General features: G+C 33.7%; 1 protein-coding gene across 2 annotated transcripts; it reads left to right on the top strand.

Annotated features, from left to right (window-relative positions):
• The first annotated feature begins 4,328 nt into the window (after positions 1-4,328).
• LOC129313310 (G-type lectin S-receptor-like serine/threonine-protein kinase At4g03230) lies at positions 4,329-10,420 on the top strand. Of its 2 annotated transcripts, XM_054956268.1 has the most exons (9): positions 4,331-5,567; positions 5,838-5,954; positions 6,435-6,941; positions 7,309-7,455; positions 7,721-7,932; positions 8,020-8,230; positions 8,349-8,586; positions 8,751-8,901; positions 9,936-10,420. In XM_054956268.1, the coding sequence occupies exons 1-9, from the start codon at positions 4,622-4,624 to the stop codon at positions 10,242-10,244; spliced, it is 2,838 nt and encodes a 945-aa protein (XP_054812243.1). In that variant the 5' UTR covers positions 4,331-4,621; the 3' UTR covers positions 10,245-10,420. The 2 variants fall into 2 exon arrangements, with proteins under 2 accessions (XP_054812242.1, XP_054812243.1); XM_054956267.1 differs by having other exon boundaries at positions 4,329-5,954.
• The last annotated feature ends 5,493 nt before the right edge of the window (positions 10,421-15,913 follow it).

Raw genomic sequence — 15,913 nt, 5'->3', positions numbered from 1 at the left:
TAATAACAAAAATATAAGTCGACGAGCAGATTCACTCGTGTTTGATTAAGGTGAAAAATGCTTGCTTTTTCAAGGGATAGCGACCGCCATTTTCGGTGGTGCGCGGAACGCGTAGTTTTCAAATGGCCAGCGGCTTCGAGCTCATCGCAATTCACAAACCATAGGGAAAAAGTCCAAATTTACATCGATAAAAAGTCTCAATTCAGCCTTCCGACGCACAACTGAGACAGAAAGGTAATCATTGATTTTGTTGCGTCGAAATTTGATAGAATCCAATTTTGTACGCTTCTATTGTTTTCCACAGAATTGGAGAACAACGTAACGTAGATGGAAACATCAGTCAAATATTGGGAAGAGCTCGACGACTTTGACTATTTACCGTTCCGCTGTTCGCCACTCCGAATGGGGCTTTAATTTTGCCACGATGTGTCACTAATGATGCAGCATGACCTGGCATCGTTCCCTTTTTTTATTACATTTGTTCTCCGCCCCCTTTTTTTTTTCTGGCCACTGCGTCTTATTCTTCGTGTCGAATCCTCAAGATATAAAAGCTTGACAGAAGATTTTCCTACATTAAGAAGGTTGATTTGAACTCTTGGTGTTTCTAAAATGCTCAAATGACAGTTATAACCATTTCGGTCCTTCTTATGGAACTCACTCCTCCCCAAATATCGTTATCTAAAAATGGAAAATTTTTGGGTTTTATGATGACTCAAAGTTCCTGGGTTGGATTTTTATCTGATATTTTGCAACTATCCTCCTTGCCTTCAATTCCTTCATCTGAATGTCTTACGTGTCAATTTTAGTTGAAACTCCATATTTGTGAATAGCATATATGACTTGGACAACTCTTTACCTTCCATTTTACTAAGCCATACGCATATTAGTGCGTCTCTCTCTTTCCGGTGGAAGTTGAAACCACGCTTCAGCTAACAGAAATATGAGGATCTAGCAGAAATTTCGTAGGTTGAAAATTCATGAATCAGTTGGCCACACACATAATTTAGGAGGTTTATCATATAAAGATATTCACTATTGGCTGTTATATGATATATCTCATCCTAATTGAAGGTATATGATAGTAAAGAGGAGTTTGTCAGGTAACTAAACAAGACAAAAATGTCATGAAACGTCAAAAGTAACCCAGTGTAGTGCCTTTGCTCGAGGCTTGAGCTGTGTCGGCTGGCCGTAAATAGGATTGATCTCGTGACAATTGCACTATGATTGAAAAATAATGCGGCTGGCTACTAGATGTTAAACATCTGGGTAAGATTTATGATCCGCTTAAAGTGCTTCTAGATCTCACGAGCATAAAATCCAAATCCAAGACGTTTTCTTTCATCTTCGTATATATTGTCTTTTAGTACTTTTTTGATTGGTGCTATTCTACTTTTATCAGCTGATCATTTGTGCGTTCATGAGAGAAGAATTACAAGTCAACCTATGTGGGTCAACCAAGACAGGCGGGGTAGTAAACACTGGACCAGGGAAGGCCTGACTTTAGTTTTACTTTGGAAAGAACAAAATTTACTTCAGTTTATCAGCTTGTGTATTTATCTTCCAAACATTGTCCAGAAGATGATGCCCTTGGAGAAATCATTACTAGGAGGAACTTGGATATGTAAAAACTCTCGTTTAATTGGTTTAGACCATAGGGTAAGGCAAGAAACCTCGCATGATTGCTAGAAATAGTAAACGACTTGACACCAACAATTTACAATTAGATGCAAATCTAATTATATAAGATGCTTCATTATAATAAGAGTGTTCAATGAATGAATATTATTCTTTTTATCTGATCGTGTTTTTTGACTGTTGCCTACAATGTCATTCCAAAATCTTGGTTAGAGTTCAAAGTCTATGGCCGGCCATGCCTTGAGCTCCGAGCTCTCTTTTTTAAGAACCTGGAGAGACATTGATCTTAAAATAGCTCAAGCTTGTCACGGTAAATGTTCAGTGTTCCTGACAAGGTGAGCCAACTTAATTCTCCGCAATAGATGGGCAGAACAAAATGTGTATTTAGTTTTTAATTTGCCAAAAATATATTTATTGAAAGTTTATTGGGCAAAAGTTATTTCAGCAAAAGTTAGTTGTTATAATAAAATTTATATTTAGATATTTTTTAAAAGGTTAATTTAATAAATTGATAATAATTTGTGCTTTTGAATATACATTAAAAAGGATATTGATTTATGATGGATTGTAATTTTTGTTATAAAAATAAAATATATTAGAAATGTTAAAAAATGTGAAAAAATTAAAATAACATAAAATTTAATATGTTAAATAATAAGAATAGAAATATGAAGTTTAATATGTTGAAAAAAAATTATGTAATAAATAGTAGTTCAATAAAAAAAATTATATAATAAATAGTAGTTTAACATTCATTACCGGATGAGGGAGCACCGGCGGTGAGGAGATGGAGATGGGAGAAATTCAATCTAAGGAATGGAGATGGTGGTGAGAGAAATAGGGATGAAAGAGAATTTGAGGACTATGAAGTGAATTCTATGACGAAAGTTAAAAACAAAAATCAGCATGATAAATTAAAAAAATAAGTATAAGTTTATTCTCATCATTAAATGCCCAATTCACATCTAACATTTGAAATCCAACTTATAATAGAGTTTCAAAATTCACTGCCAAACTGTATTTTAATCTCTATCTCAAAAGCCATTTTGTTTAGCTAAAATTTTTTAGGACAACTTTTAATATTAAAAAAGTTCAAAATTACTTTTCAAATGTCAAAGACTGTTTACCCAATTGGTACCCTACGTCACACTTACACAGGAGGGAGGGCAAATGTAAATGTACGCCTCCCTAGGTCCCACAGTTTTGGTAGGATCCACATGCCTTCTATCTATCCATCTATCTCTAAAGAAATGCATGACTTGCTTGTCCAAATTGCAAGTAACCTAATAGAAGTTTAGATGTGGTTGCTCTATAAAAATAATTAAATTAAGTTAATTATTATTGTGTGTGTGCTAGAAATAAATCATGTCCAAATTTATTTCATTATTTGAGACACTTATGTAAATATTTTCTTACAATTAACTTAGGTTGTGTTTAAATGAGTGGATTTAAGTTAAGAATTTAGATTTGAAATTCATAAATTTAAAATTCTTTATTCTGATGATATAAAAAATTTTAAATTATAATATTAAATGTTTTATTTAAATCTTAAGTAAAATTTTAAATTTTAAATCCTATGTTTGAATTTAAAGGCAAATTGGATGACATTGGCTATCCAGTTCTTGTCAAAGTCAATGATTTGGTCCTAACTGAAGTAGGTAGTTTGGTTCTGGTCGGTACTGGCACTGGCAGTCTGATCCTGGCCAATACTGGCAGTCTAGTCATGGGTTATAGTGGCAGTTGGTACTAGACCATTTCTAATTAACAACAACATTTAGTGCCGGATGACGAAGGTAAACATATCGCGGATGGATTATCAAGTGGTGATGGCAGAGGGTGATTGAATGTGAATTAAAATTTATAAATTTAAGTTTGGATCAGATCCATAAATTTTCATAAATCTAAATAATAAATTTAATTTAAATCTAAATCCTTACGCCTTCAAACATAACATTAGTTTAATTGCTTTTGAGAGATCATGTTTATTTAAGAGGTTGTTGCAACATTATTTACTAGGATTGGATGACTGTTTTCTTTCCTTTCATGACCCCTTTCTAATGGCAGAGCGACTAGGCAGGCTGGTATTGGTCTGTTTGCGTCATGAAGACCACATCCATCAACCACACTTATCAAGGCTGTACATGGACAATTACTTGATTATTACATCATATAAGCAGTAAGCCAAGAGTCATACAATGCTTGATTAAAGATAACCCCGCTCAATTTCTTTAAAAGCTCAAACAGGATGAACAAAAAAGTAAGCCAAGGGGGCCCATATAAAGGAGGATAAAATTGACAGAATGGGGTGACCTTGACAGCACTACTCAGCTCGCCTTTTCCATCAATTATTTAACTTTGGCCATAACGTACCAATCACACTACGAATTACTATAGCATGGCACTAGCAGATAGACCAACGACAGACTTTCGGCTTCCCTGCTACCGGTTATGCTCATTGCTCGCAGGGAACCGGGCTATATTTGACCTAAGATGGCTTTGTGCCTTCTGATAAGGGACGGATAACACCAGTATTCCTGGTAAAGTTCCTGGGGGAAAAACGTTGAACATTCTTAGTTTCAACTTCAAGTAAATACTTATGACGTGGTTTTGGACACGGATTTCATATGGCCCTAAACATGACAGTTTGTTGAACTACCTCCAAAATCATGCATATTTAATTAAAGCGCATCATTTCCCCTAGTGTGATTTGGACGACATTTTAAATGTCAGACACTTTGAGTGGATTCTAAAAACATCCGACCCAAATATGCGTCAATTGCTCAACCAATGAAGTCCTAAAGCCTACTATTGCCCCCTAACAAAACTTTACTAAAGTGACATTCTTATGTTAGGACATGCATAAAGAGGGTTTCCGGAGACAGGAAGGTTCCTTATTTCAATTAGTAGGGTAACTCTGAAAATTGGAAGATCAGTCATCACTACCCAGTACTTGAGAAAGCAAAACTAGCTTTTTGCAGTCTGTCCTATGGGAAACACAGGGATAAAGATCAGAAGGAAAATAATGCTCAACCAGTCTGCAAATCACATGCTGCCAGTATTCTTTTTGCATGCATTGTTTTTCACTTTTATGCATTGCTCTGCTAGGGATACCATAAGCATTAACAATTCCTTGAGTGAAAGGGAAGGGGATACTCTTATTTCCGCTGGAGAAAGATTTGAACTAGGATTCTTCACCCTTAATGGAAGCTCTGGTGGTGGAAAATATGTGGGAATATGGTACTACGAGTCAAATCCACCCACAGTTGTGTGGGTTGCTAACCGAGACAATCCGCTTTCTGATGCTGGTGGTGTTCTTATCATAGCTGAGGACGGCAATCTCAGAGTTTTGGATGGAAGTCGGAGATCTTACTGGGGTACAAATCTTGAAATGTCATCGTCAGAGCACAGGACTGCTAAGCTAATGGATAATGGAAATCTTATCATGAGTGATGAAGAACAAGGAAGTCACTCGGTGAAGATCGTCTGGCAGAGTTTTGCAAATCCAACAGATACATTTCTCCCAGGCATGAAAATGGATGAGAATTTTGTGCTTACTTCTTGGAGAAGTCATGATGATCCAGCGCCAGGGAACTTCTCATTTCGGCAAGATCAAGGAGAGAACCAATATATCATATGGAAAAGATCTATCAGGTATTGGATAAGCAGTGCGACCGGTACGTTTTCTGGGTCAGGTGAAATGTCTTCTGTAATATCTTACTTGCTGTCGAATTTCACCCAGAGAATATCTCCAAATAACTCTGTACCCTTTCTGACTTCATCTCTGTATGGCGACACAAGGCTGGTTATGACTTACTCTGGTCAGCTTCAGTATTTGAAGATGGATTCACAGAAAGTTTGGTCCTTGGTTTGGGCAGAGCCACGAGATAGATGCAGCGTGTATAATGCTTGTGGTACCTTTGGCAGCTGCAATAGTAAGTATGATTCTATGTGCAAGTGTTTACCAGGGTTCTCGCCGAACTCTCCGGAAAATTGGGATTCCGGTGACTTCTCTGGTGGATGCAGCAGGAAAACAAATGTGTGCAGAGAGAACGCTGAGAGTGACACATTTTTGAGTTTAAAAATGATGAAAGTAGGGAGCCCGGATGCTCAATTTAATGCTAAGAATGAAATGGAATGCAATTTAGAATGTCTTAACAATTGCCAATGCTATGCATATTCATATCAAGATCCTGCAATCACAGGGCGGGGTGCTAGTGGTGATGCAGTGTGCTGGATTTGGACTGAAGACTTGAACAATCTTCAAGAGGAGTATGAGCATGGATGTGATCTCCATGTGCGCGTGGCATATTATGATATAGGTAAAACTTTTCTTTATTCCCCTCTTAAATTCTCTGCTATTTAGCTGGCTCTTATTTGACGGCTGATAGAAAAGAAGGTTCATATTCCTTTCTTCAAGGTTTTGGCTCCGTTTTATCTTGCTGTTTTCTTTTTCTTGTTTTTTTTTTAAAGAGAAAATCAGACAGAATAAGGGTTGAATCACCCTGTAATATAGCAAGCTTCAGGAGAAAAAAAGGGGTCATAAAATTGTTAGTTATGGCACGCAAAATGGAAGATTAACTGATGATTGGAAATGATTGTTTCTATTAGTAGTTGTATTAGTTATTTTAACTTAATTAGTTAGTCTGGTAGTTAGTTGTATGTATTCAGTTTATTCTCCACTCATGTACGCTGAATGTATACCAACTTCATCAATGAATAAAGTAAGCAAATTGATTTTCATTTACCATGTTATTTTGAGTAATACTATTTTCTAAACCGCCGGAGTTCTCTTTTTGCAGCATCCAATTGCAGGACCTGTAGGACTTGTGGTACAAACTTCATTCCATATCCACTTAGCACAGGAGCACGTTGTGGCGATCCCATGTACCTCAGTTTCCACTGTAACGTCACTACAGGAGAGCTTAGCTTTGAAACTCCTGGGGGCGCTTATCAAGTGATAAGCATAACACCTGAAACGCAAAAATTCATGATTCGCAGCAGAGACATAATTGATTGTGAGGGTCAAAGTTTGAGGGACAAGCTTCTGCGTCCAAACCAGTCATCTCCTTTTCATCTAACTGGCAGGTGTAACGCTGAACCAAGCACCCTTAATCCTATTGCTCCTGCCAAACTTGGTGGGGAAATAGAAATGAGCTGGGATCCACCATTAGAGCCGCTTTGTCGTTCTTTTTCAGACTGTAAGGACTGGCCAAACTCAATTTGCAATACTTCCAGAGATGGGGAAAAGAGATGTCTTTGCAAAACAAACTTTCTTTGGGATGGCTTGATTTTAAATTGTACCTTTGGTAAGGACTTGGTGAATTACTGAATGGCTTTATTTATGTAATTTAGCGGCCTAATATTACCTGTGGGAACTCAGTTCTGAAAAAATATGTACCTTTTCTTGCCTGGCTTTAACAGTTAGTAAGCGAATTTCAGCTTTGGTTTCATTTCAAAGAGTTGTCAATATTGTCACAGCATGATCCCAAATCTGGATTCAATTCAGCATTGCAACTTTTTAGGTGTTTTTAAATCAAATGTGGATGACACGAGAATCCAACTTGACCATCGATTTTGTAATTAGAATAAGTTTGTGTTATAAATTCACTACCATGAAAGAAAAATGATTTTGTGTTTCTTTCTGTAAGAAGTGCCCTTTACAACTCTTTGCAGAAGGCAGCCATAGCAATCAAACAGGCAGGCGTTTGTCTGTTCCTTTGATTATTGCAGTCACTTTCACTATTGTGAGTGTGTTAATTCTCCCATCAAGTACTGTAACCTATGTTTACTTTCGGAGGAGAAGGCTGACCAAGGCAAAAGGTAAATCAATTTCCTCTGAATCTCTAGGGGGGGAAGGTTTTTCTCTGTTGTGTGGTAATAATAGTAGGTACTAGTTATGGTGGTTAGAAGCTGTTAGTTGAAGGCCAAGGGACCTATATACATATATATCCTCATCTGTACCTTGATATACTTGTGCAATAAGATTTTGTCATTCCTTTCCTTTGCTGTTAACATTCTTGATATTTAACGTTAATTCAACAACTTTTCTGTTACTAAAACACATAGTTCATCTGTTTAACTTCAGAAATCAAGGTGTATATTAAGAAAAATTCAGCAAGGAGTCTGTATGACAGTGAGAGATATGTCAAAGATTTGATTGAATCGGGTAGGTTCAAAGAAGATGATGGACATGCCATAGACATCCCACATTTTCATTTGGAAAGCATACTTGACGCTACCACTAACTTTTCAAGTGCAAACAAGCTTGGACAAGGAGGATTCGGTCCTGTCTACAAGGTGATGATAAGTTTTCTCTAATACCCTTTGATTTTTCATATTAAACGCATTATTGATGAGAAAGGACCATGTTCGATAAACTATCAGGGGAAGTTTCAAGGAGGACAAGAGATAGCTGTGAAGAGACTCTCGAGTTGCTCTGGACAAGGCTTAGAAGAGTTCAAAAATGAAGTTGTGTTGATTGCCAAGCTTCAACATCGAAACTTGGTTAGGCTTCTCGGTTATTGTGTTGAAGGAGATGAAAAGATGTTAGTGTATGAATATATGCCAAATAGAAGTCTAGATTTTTTCATATTTGGTAAGATTTCTTCACACATTCTAATTTTTTTTTTAACTTACTTTTTGTATTTGGAAATTCTTGTTGGACAAGCACTAACATGGAAAGCCATGCTCCCAATTGTTCTGTGGTATCCAAGACCGGAAATCATGTGTTGTATTAGATTGGGGCAAGCGTTTCAAGATTATTTTGGGGATTGCTCGAGGGCTTCTTTACCTTCATCAAGACTCAAGGCTAAGAATCATTCATAGAGACTTGAAAACAAGCAATATTCTACTAGATGAAGAAATGAATCCTAAAATCTCTGATTTTGGCTTAGCTAGGATCTTTGGAGGAAAAGAAACAGCAGCAAACACAAACAGAGTGGTTGGAACTTAGTAAGTTTCATGAAAATGCATAATTGTGTGCCATTTTAGTAGATTGCAGCAGTAGTTCCTTCTACTTTACAAATGGTTGCAGCCATCTTCTGGATTTGCTCCAACTAATATATACACACACATGCACACGCACGCACTTCTCGTTTTTTTTTTTTGGAATGCAGTGGCTACATGTCTCCAGAATATGCACTTGATGGATTTTTTTCAGTCAAGTCTGATGTGTTTAGCTTTGGCGTGGTGGTACTTGAGATTCTTAGTGGAAAAAGGAACACAGGATTTTACCAGGCAGATCATGAATTGAGTCTTTTAGGCTATGTGAGTATACAAAGTTTTCATACTCTTTTTCCCTCCTCATTTTGTTGGATGGTTCTACAATGCCACTGGTGGAACCGGTGCTATAACTAACCATGCAATTAGTATGAGACGCATTGAATAATGTTAGGTCCCACTCAAACAAATGCTGAAATTCTATAACATGCCACATGATTTAGTTATTAATGATATAACCCTTCTGTCAGTTGCTGCATTCAAATTTTTTCCGTGTCCTTGAACCATCCCATTATAACTGAAATCAAAGACTGCATGCAAATTTAGATTAAAGAATCATTATGAAGAATGTGTCATATCCAACCACTGTATTCTTAAGTCGTCTTTACCACTATCACTGCAATTGGGGTGTTGATGAAGAGCAAAACGGTAGAAGTATTGTGTGTGTGGGGGGGTGACAATAGAGGTGTTATATAATTATTCCTTTGTTGATTAAGGGAAACATAACTCTTTTCAACTGACAGTATTAGATTGTTGATTTTCTGTATTCTTGTAAATTGAAACGCATGGAGCATTTCCCCCCATTTCCTATCCTTTTGTTGTAGGGATCTTGTTTTCTTTTCTTTTCTGCTTGGTTATTTCGTTAGTTGAAATTGAAATACTTCAAAATAGTGGTGCAATTCAGAAGATTCAACTTAACTGAAGTCATTCGAATGTGTCGATCTCAACTTCCATACATGAGCAAAAATGAGTCACTTGTACAAATGGAGTTAGATATAGATTATAAATATACAAAGAAGAACCTTCTTGTTCAAGTTTTCTCAGTTGCTTGTTGCATTTGACTGAAGAGAATGTTTGGTTTAATACAAAGGTAGTTTCACCGATAACAAAAAGAAAATGTGGCAGTTTGTAAAATTTCGGCTATGAAGGTTAAATTTTGCTCAGTCCATCACTGAGCAAGGTATCTCACTCTAATTGAATTCTCAGTTGTGGCACCATAGAAGGATTCTTCCTAAACAGAATCTGTACAGCATCACGTGCTTGATGACAAATTTCAATCTACACTTGAACTTGAATTTCAGGCGTGGCATTTATGGAAAGTAGGAAGAGCGCTGGATTTTATGGATCAGACACTATCTCAGACAGGCAAAACTGATGAATATTTGAAGTGCGTGAATGTTGGATTGCTATGCGTACAGGAAGATCCAAATGACCGTCCCACCATGTCCAATGTAGTTTTCATGCTTGGAAGTGATTCAAGTACTCTTCCTACTCCCAAGCAGCCAGCCTTTGTTGTTAGAAGATGCCCTTCTAGCAGAGCTTCTACTACCAGTAAAATGGAATCTTGTTCACATAATGAATTGACTGTCACTTTAGAAAAAGGTAGGTAGCTTATCTATCCTAAATATTGTTCCCAGAATTCCTGCAAGGTTTTGTTTAGCGTTGAATTTTTGTTTTCAATTGAATCTTGTATTAATAACCTTCCAAATGTAACGTTGATGGTCTTTTGTTTCATCCTTGTATGTGGATATCTAATCCAAGAAAGAGATTTGATGACTGAAGAAAATGAGCTAATTTGAATTTTAGTTATGACAAAATTTATGAATTATATCCAGAGGTTTCCTTTTTGGAATTTTCAATGTTACTTCTCATATTGTTTCTTCTTCTTTATTTAAGCGCAACTTCCATGTTAGTGATGCCCCCGTGTTCCAGCTATATATGATCAATATAGATAGGACTTGCGATTCTTAAATTTCTTACCCTAAAATATATCTTTTTCTCGCCCCTTTCATTGTCATCTGCCTGTATTTAGGATGGCTTTTGACCAAGCTGATGAGGTAATCACTGATGAATTTCCTGTCTCAATTCAATTGGAAACCAGAAATTGTCACAATGCTCACGTGCCTATGATGAGAAAGGTCTTAGCCAATTTGTCCCACAACGTTTTGACCCATTTCATGTCTTTGCCTTCAAAGCTGTAATTACATTGGCTTCTTCGTCCGTAGTTTTGACCAAGTAAAAATGGTGAGACGGTGCTATTGGTAACCCATTTATGGGATTTTGCAGTGATTAAAGTATCATTCTAGTCTCTTAGATGCTTGTTCTCATAGTAATCACTTACCTAAAATCCTATTAAATTAATCGCTTCAAGTGCTAACCATTCAAGGGCGTGACAAACATTAAGAATTAAGTACGTGTTTGTTTTTTTGTTTGTCAAAAATTTATTTAACAAAAATTAATTTAATAAAACTTAATTATTATAACAAAATTTATATTTAAATATATTTTTTAAAATATTAATTTGATAAATTAAAAAATATATTTTTGAATGTACAATTATCAAAAAGAATATTAATTTATGATAATTTATAATTTTATAATACAAATGTAATATATTTAAAATAGGGTTAATGAGTGAATAGAATCCTAAACTCTTACTCAAAAATTACCCTAAACCCTAAACTCTTAAAATATATAAAATAAATTTTAAATTTTTAAATTTATAGTAAAATAAACCCTGACTGCCAAATTTTTAACATTATTACTGTTTACATTGGTATTATAACAATTAGAGTTAAATTTATAGAAAAACAAACCCTAAACAATTCTATATGAACAGTAATAGTGTTAAAAAATTAGCGGTCATGGTTTGTTTTGCTATACATTTAAAAGTTTAAAATTATTTTGTATATTTCAAGAGTTTATGATCTAGGATGATTTTTAAGCAATAGTTCAGAGTTTTATTCACTCATTAACCCTTTAAAATATTTAAAAAATGTGATAAAAATTTTAAATAGCATAAAAGTTGATTTTCTAAATAATAAAAATAAAAAATATATAGTTTGATATATTAAAAAAATTATATAATAAATATCTTAACATACATTAATATTGAAAATTAACATGATTCAAAAAATATATATATGATAAATTTATTTCAATTTTTATTCAAAAAAATTTAACCAAGTGGATAAACCTTTTGTCAGTTAGTAATAACTTTAAATAACATAAATTTGATATATTAAATAATAAAAGTATGAAATATAAATTTGATATATTGGACAAAAAATTTATAAATAGTTGAATATACACCAATGGTAAAAATTGATATGATTAATTATTCAATCTATAATACTAAAAACTTGATCCATTATTATTATTATTATTATTATTATTATTATTTAAATGAGGGTTAATGAGATCTTGAATCCTAGACTATTAGTCTAATAGCACTCCAAACCATAAACTCTTAAAATGAGCAAAAATTCTCTTAAATTTATAAATTTTGAGCAAATTATCCTTCATCGTTAAGTTATATATAACTGTCATTACTTTTAACTTTGTAAGGCCCAATCAAACCTAATGTGTCCTAACACCAGTGTTTTGAAACCTAGACTAGATCAGACGGTTCGACTGTCCATCGGTCAACAAAATGGCTTGGTTTAACCATTTGGACCACTTTTGCATTTGAACCTGCATTGACCCAAGCGGTTTTAAGAGAATAGGATTTGACCCCGAAAAGTAGAGTGGATTAACCCGATTCAAAGCAACAAAAAAAATTAGACTAATTTACTCATAATATTTTTATTTAATTTTTATATTATCGGTTCAACTACTAATGTAACCAATTAAACTATGAGAATCATAACCCATTACTCTTTTTAATTTGATGTCTGGTCTGAATTTTAAAACATTGCCTGACACAACTTTCACATGTGGCATTTCAATTGGGCAACTTTTGATCAAACCATCTTATCCATAATGATCAACATTGTACTGATACATGGCTGAGGGGTAATTTGCCCTAATTGAGTTTCCAATTTTTCATTATTCTAGAATTTCAAAGTTTAGAATTTAAAATACTATTTAAATAATAGTTTAGAGTCTAAGATATTCATTAACCCTATAAATGATTATTATATTTTTTTATTGAATTAACAATGTTTTTTAAATAAAAGAATAATAAATTAACTTTAGAATAACATGATCAAATAATATTTAACTTTTCAAAAGCTTTAGCCTCTTCTGTTCACCAAATTCATTTTCCATGACATTTTGAAAGTACTTTAAGAGCGCACTTTTATTTCCTTTTTTTTTTTCCAAACAACATCCCACATTTAAAAAATAAGAAAGCACTTCTTAAAAGTTAAAAGTGAATTATCCAAACATATCCTAAAATTGCATAACGATAAATGTTACGTCAAGATCTAAGCCTCGTTTTGATTCACGATAATACATACAAGGATTTTCTTAATTTGATCCTGATAGACATCGTTTATTATTCTCCACATAGATGAAAATGTCAAGTTGGCCTCCGTGCCAGTCTCCTGGGAGCTTTCGAAAAATGCTCTGATCTTGCAATTTAACGTCAACACATGAGGTTAAAAACTTTTAAGTATCTACAAGCACACCCTCTCTGTATGTCAAGTTCTTGAAAGGCTGGAACAAGTATTTATAAAAGATTGAAATGAGATCTGTCGGACATGGAAGCTTGATGAAGTGCGAGCTTCATTCATGGTGTCCTCTTATTCAAGAAGACAAGGTACCATAAAGCATATTATTACTTGCCTTGGTCTGCTATTGTTACCCAGATTCCACTCAAAATTATCGTTTAATAATTGCGAATACATTATTTAACTGTAGTTGTTTTCTCCATCACCCACATGAGGAAGGACAGGGCATCTTCTCGTCTACTAAGAGAAACCCTTCCCAAACTTGAAATCCATAAATGTAAATCCCCTAACTTGTATGCAAAGAAAAAGCTTTATTTGCAGCAATTGCAACACAAGATATAAAAGGACTCAGGGCCCTTATATATATAATTTTAAGGCTTGATCCCTATTTAAAAGGCTCAAAGCCAAGCCCTTTGGCCCTCTTTTTTTAAAAAATTTAATATTTTAATTTAAATAAAATATTTTAAAATTTAATTTAAAATAAAAATCAATGTAAATTTAAATTCTCCTCATCATCAGCAAAAAATAAAATACTAAATCCTTCAAATGAAGGTCAACTTATTGAAGACGGAGGTAGAGATTTAATGTCAATTATCTCTACAACTTCTTCTTCATCACCTACAATAAATATTAAATAAATTGTATCATTATCAATTAAATGTATGTATGTATGTATCAAAAGACAAAATATAAAAATTACTATAAAATGATATAAAACCATTTAACCAATTGCGAGTACAAATTAATGCTTGCACATTGTTTGGAAGGGGTGAAAATAATATTTTGTTAAAACATGAGAGCCCATACTAAAAGATGATTTTCTAGCTATTGTAATGATCAGAGTACTTAAAATATCGCATGTCATTCTTGAAAGATTGAGAAATATTTGTTGATGAGTCTTCTACTAATGCAATATATCTAATTTTGGAAACTGATAGCCATCAAAGAAAACTTTTTTTAAATAATAATCTAATTTAGATTTTTCAATAGAAGAAACATCCCTACTTTTGAAATTAAGAAAATTCTACATTTAAAAAAATCTAAAAGTATCAAACAAGCAATTATAAACCAACAACCATGAGATAAAGTGAATTACACAAATGAAAATTTGCACTATAAAGTTGAGTCTAAGACATGATCGGCTCCTTTTTCTTCTCTGCCATCCTTCTACTTGTGCTTATTTGACTTTGTATTAAAGTTGAACTTGATATAAGATTAATTAAAGATTCACTTATATCTTTGTATTGATCAAAAATAGAATACAATTTTTACTTGATATTATTAACTTTCTTGTAGTAATTCAAATGATCAATCACTGAGTAATAATATTTGATTGCTTCAAGCTTATTAAAGCTTGAAGGGCCACCCAGGCCCATACTATTTTTCATAAGGTTTATTAAGGTCAGGTCCTCAAACTTAATTATTTAAAAAATAATAATTTTTAAAATTCAAACTTTTATTTAAATAAAATTTTTAAACTCGGTAATTATTTATAACTCCAAGTATAACAAGGTGATTTGAATACTGTTGGGTATCAAGTGTGGAAGTTGCCCATAAATTTAGAGTGATGCCGTAATTGGGTTTCCTAAATATGTCACCGTCCTTCATCTCTTTTAACGTGTCAAATCATGATAGGTGTAGGGAAGGTGCATGCCCCTTCATAGATGGTAATGTGATGCGGAGCTTTGTGTTCATATTGCGTAAGTCACATTATTTATAATTATTCCCGACACTATAGCAGGGAGGAAGATCACAATGGAGGCCAGAGAGAGAGGGAGAGAGATTTGTGTGGAATGTTGTATGTTAGCTTTAACAAGTAGTTGAGGGGAAAGTGGTTGGGTGTTTCCAGTAGAGAAGAAATTCGCAATTTCCCTCCCAACTAAGCATTTGACAATTCCTTGACCAGGTCCTTTTTGGTCCCCGTGAGTGTTCACATTTTTGTACCCGCAATCGGCAATTCCGCTTTCTTCTTGTTGGCTTTTTTTTTTTTTTTTTTTCCGGACCACAACAAAAGCATTGTTATGCTGTTGCCAAAGGTCTTAACAGCTCAAAGTCAACTGTCACAGACACGGGGTATACATGATGTGGTGTGCAACTAGGAATATTTTATGTATCTTGGGGAAAAGAGAGTGGATGAGTAAAACACTCCGTCAATTTATTTAAAAAAAATTAAGCATTCATCCATAAATATCATGCCGGCTTCATTTTATAAATTATGGTGATTTTAATATATCTTTTTGGTAGAATTTTAATCTTTTAACTTACTTATAAATTAATGTTGGCAAAAAAAAACCTTACTTACTCTACCATTTTTATATATAAGATGTTTTTAACTCAATTATATAATTTAATAAAATTTAGTTATTTAATTAAAAGCACAATAATTTTTTAATTTTGCCCCTAATTATTATAAATAAAAAAAATCTCTTTTCTCAAAATAAATTAATGAGAATACTTATATTTTTTATTTTTAATTTAATAAAAATATAATAGTCTATTCATTAAAAAATATATTAATAATTTTTTATATTTAAAAATAAAAAAATTATATATAAGAATGAAAGGAATATAAATTAATGAATTTTTGCTTAGATAAAAGGAATGCA

This window comes from Prosopis cineraria, unplaced genomic scaffold, assembly GCF_029017545.1.
Source record: "Prosopis cineraria cultivar Desert tree isolate PC_DT_omini unplaced genomic scaffold, ASM2901754v1 PC6, whole genome shotgun sequence".
In the NCBI taxonomy this organism is placed as follows: domain Eukaryota; kingdom Viridiplantae; phylum Streptophyta; class Magnoliopsida; order Fabales; family Fabaceae; genus Prosopis; species Prosopis cineraria.
This window is presented reverse-complemented; position numbering and strand designations above follow the sequence as displayed.

Bases quoted from the DNA above. Each gene is read 5' to 3' on its own strand.
- LOC129313310 (XM_054956267.1), top strand. From the start codon at position 4,622: ATGGGAAACACAGGGATAAAGATCAGAAGGAAAATAATGCTCAACCAG. The intron at 7,456-7,720 runs GTAAATCAATTT...GTTTAACTTCAG, and splicing joins AAGGCTGACCAAGGCAAAAG to AAATCAAGGTGTATATTAAG. The intron at 8,231-8,348 runs GTAAGATTTCTT...GTGGTATCCAAG, and splicing joins TCTAGATTTTTTCATATTTG to ACCGGAAATCATGTGTTGTA.